Source organism: Vicia villosa, linkage group LG3 (genome assembly GCF_029867415.1).
Source record: "Vicia villosa cultivar HV-30 ecotype Madison, WI linkage group LG3, Vvil1.0, whole genome shotgun sequence".
NCBI classification, from domain to species: Eukaryota; Viridiplantae; Streptophyta; class Magnoliopsida; order Fabales; family Fabaceae; genus Vicia; species Vicia villosa.
In genome coordinates this window covers 199,011,032-199,013,414 of record NC_081182.1, presented here as the reverse complement: position 1 = coordinate 199,013,414, position 2,383 = coordinate 199,011,032, and the positions used below count along the sequence as shown (strand labels likewise).

Here is a 2,383-nt window from a genome sequence, read left to right as displayed (position 1 = left end):
AAAGGTCACCTATCTAGATTTTAGATTCCAAGTCATGTATGGCTGCTCAACTGACCAAAAAGTTGATTGAATCAAAACCACTAGAATCTCCATAACATAAAATATCACTATATAATTATATTAATTTAAATGTATCTCTAAAAAGCATTCTCAATAGAATCTTCTGAACCAAGGTAGTTTCTAACCAATTTCCTTTTCCTCTTATCAATTGCTTTCACCAAACTAATATAATAATCTCATTCTAGGAAATTAACCTTGACTTTATTTACATCACCCTTTTCTTTCATACCCTTTATATATAAATACTAACCCAACTTGTATTTTATTAATCAAAATATCATACACTCATCAAACAATCATATATATTTTGATGATGAAAAGTGAGATAAACATGCTTGGTGTTAACAACCATGTGGTGATGAAGGGGAAAAGACAAAGCAAAAAGAACAAAAAAGAGGTAAAGGTTACATATATTTCAAGTCCTATGAAGGTGAAAACTAGTGCTTCAAATTTTAGAGCACTTGTGCAAGAACTCACTGGTCAAGATTCTAATGTTGCTGATATGTTTGTGGAGTTTAATGATTGTGGTCATGTTGATGATGATCAAAATCAGAAGAAGAGTTCAACTCATCAACAATGGAGTGGTGATTATAATAATTCTAGTGAAGCATATATGCATGAAAGCTCTAGTTGGATTAAATTAGAGGATGATTACAATTTTAGATCCTCTTTGGAGCCATTACATGGACCATTTCAATTTGATTTTTTGAGTTTTGATATGGAGTAGAGATATATATGAATAAATTTTTATGTATATAAATATATACAATAGGGGTCTGATAAGAGATTTCCTTCTCGAGACTGAAGGATTATATTCATCGCATTTACGCTGTTGGAATATCAGTGATTATTTGATTAAAAATATAGTTAGTTTATATTTTATTTTGTTTGAATTTTTTTGATTTTGGTTAAATATTCACCGATCTTCCAACCGTTAGAATGCACTGGTAGTATTTTTTTTTAATATAGTATAGAATCTAAATTCTAAATTCTAAGTTTTGAGTTAAAAATAATCTTGACTATATAGTCAAAATTAATTTTCTCTATTATCTTGTATGAGATTGTAGCTATTTATTTTAGAGGATAAAGTATTTAATGAAAAAAAGTTTATTGTTATAACATGCAAATTGGAAAAGACCAAGAGCATGGACAAGTTGAATGGAAATAAATTTTCTCCTATTAAAGTATGATGCTTTAATTGATTTGAAAAAGTCTGATATTAAATTTGTGGCTGAAATAGCTTGATGCATAAAATAAAATTTGAAAATTGAAACAGGTTCTACTTGTAGCGTATTAAATTATGCAGTTGGAGAAATTAAATGATATGAAAAAGTCAAAATATGAAGGTGATATATAATAAATGAGTGCCATGAGTGGATCACGCTATCTTCATATTCAACATAAACCACACACGCATGCTTATCAAAGTTGAACTTAATAGCTCATAAGCTGATTATAACCAGCATCAATAAGCAACAATAGTGCTTTTTTTAGATGGTTTCTCCCATTGGCAGGGCCGTCTCAAAGAATTAGGAGGCCCTGTTCTAATTTTTTTTTTAATTCTTGAAAAAAAAATTTAAAAAATTCCTACATCACATTAACTACATTCAAGTTTTCAACAAAAAGTTGTAATTTTTATTAAGAGGTTTTGTTTGAAATTAAGTTAACTCACCAATTTTTTTATACTTTTCATGTTCAGAATGAAACTTTCTATTCTTAAGAAACAATTTATGAGGTGTAGATGAAAATGGAAAGAAGAAACAAAATTATATCCAAAAAATCTGCAGCATTGAAATTTGAACTAGATAGACGGCATTAAATTTGAACCAATAAATATAACATTATAAATAAACTGATAAATATAATTAAGAAATAATTACCAATTAACATATAAAATTACAAATTAAAAATTAACAATAAAACAGAAGGAAATAATAATTAAAAATAAACTTATAAAATATAAAAAATTATTATAATGTATACTATACACTTGAATTTTAAAATAAAAACGTCTATGCAAAATAATAGAAATATATAATTAGAAATATAAAAGATTTATATTTCATAGAAGAATTATTATACTTTAGCAAAATCGTGCAATCCATCTTAAATATTCAAAATTTAAAATATATTAATATATTAAGTTTGAATAAAGTGTGATATATTAATTAAATAATGAGAAGAAAATAATTAAAATATTAAATTAAAATTCTGAGAAATAAATTAGTACAATTTAGAATCCCTATACATATGTATAAAAGAATTAATTATATGAGCGATGCTATATAGTGCGAAAGTTTTTTTCGCACAAAAACGACGAATG

The 2,383-nt window shown here is 26.0% G+C and overlaps 1 protein-coding gene across 1 annotated transcript; it reads left to right on the top strand.

Moving 5' to 3' along the window:
- The first annotated feature begins 391 nt into the window (after window positions 1-391).
- LOC131659707 (uncharacterized) lies at window positions 392-787 on the top strand. The gene has a single exon (XM_058928861.1). It carries the CDS (start codon window positions 392-394, stop codon window positions 785-787), a length of 396 nt encoding a protein of 131 aa, XP_058784844.1.
- Window positions 788-2,383: the final 1,596 nt, after the last annotated feature.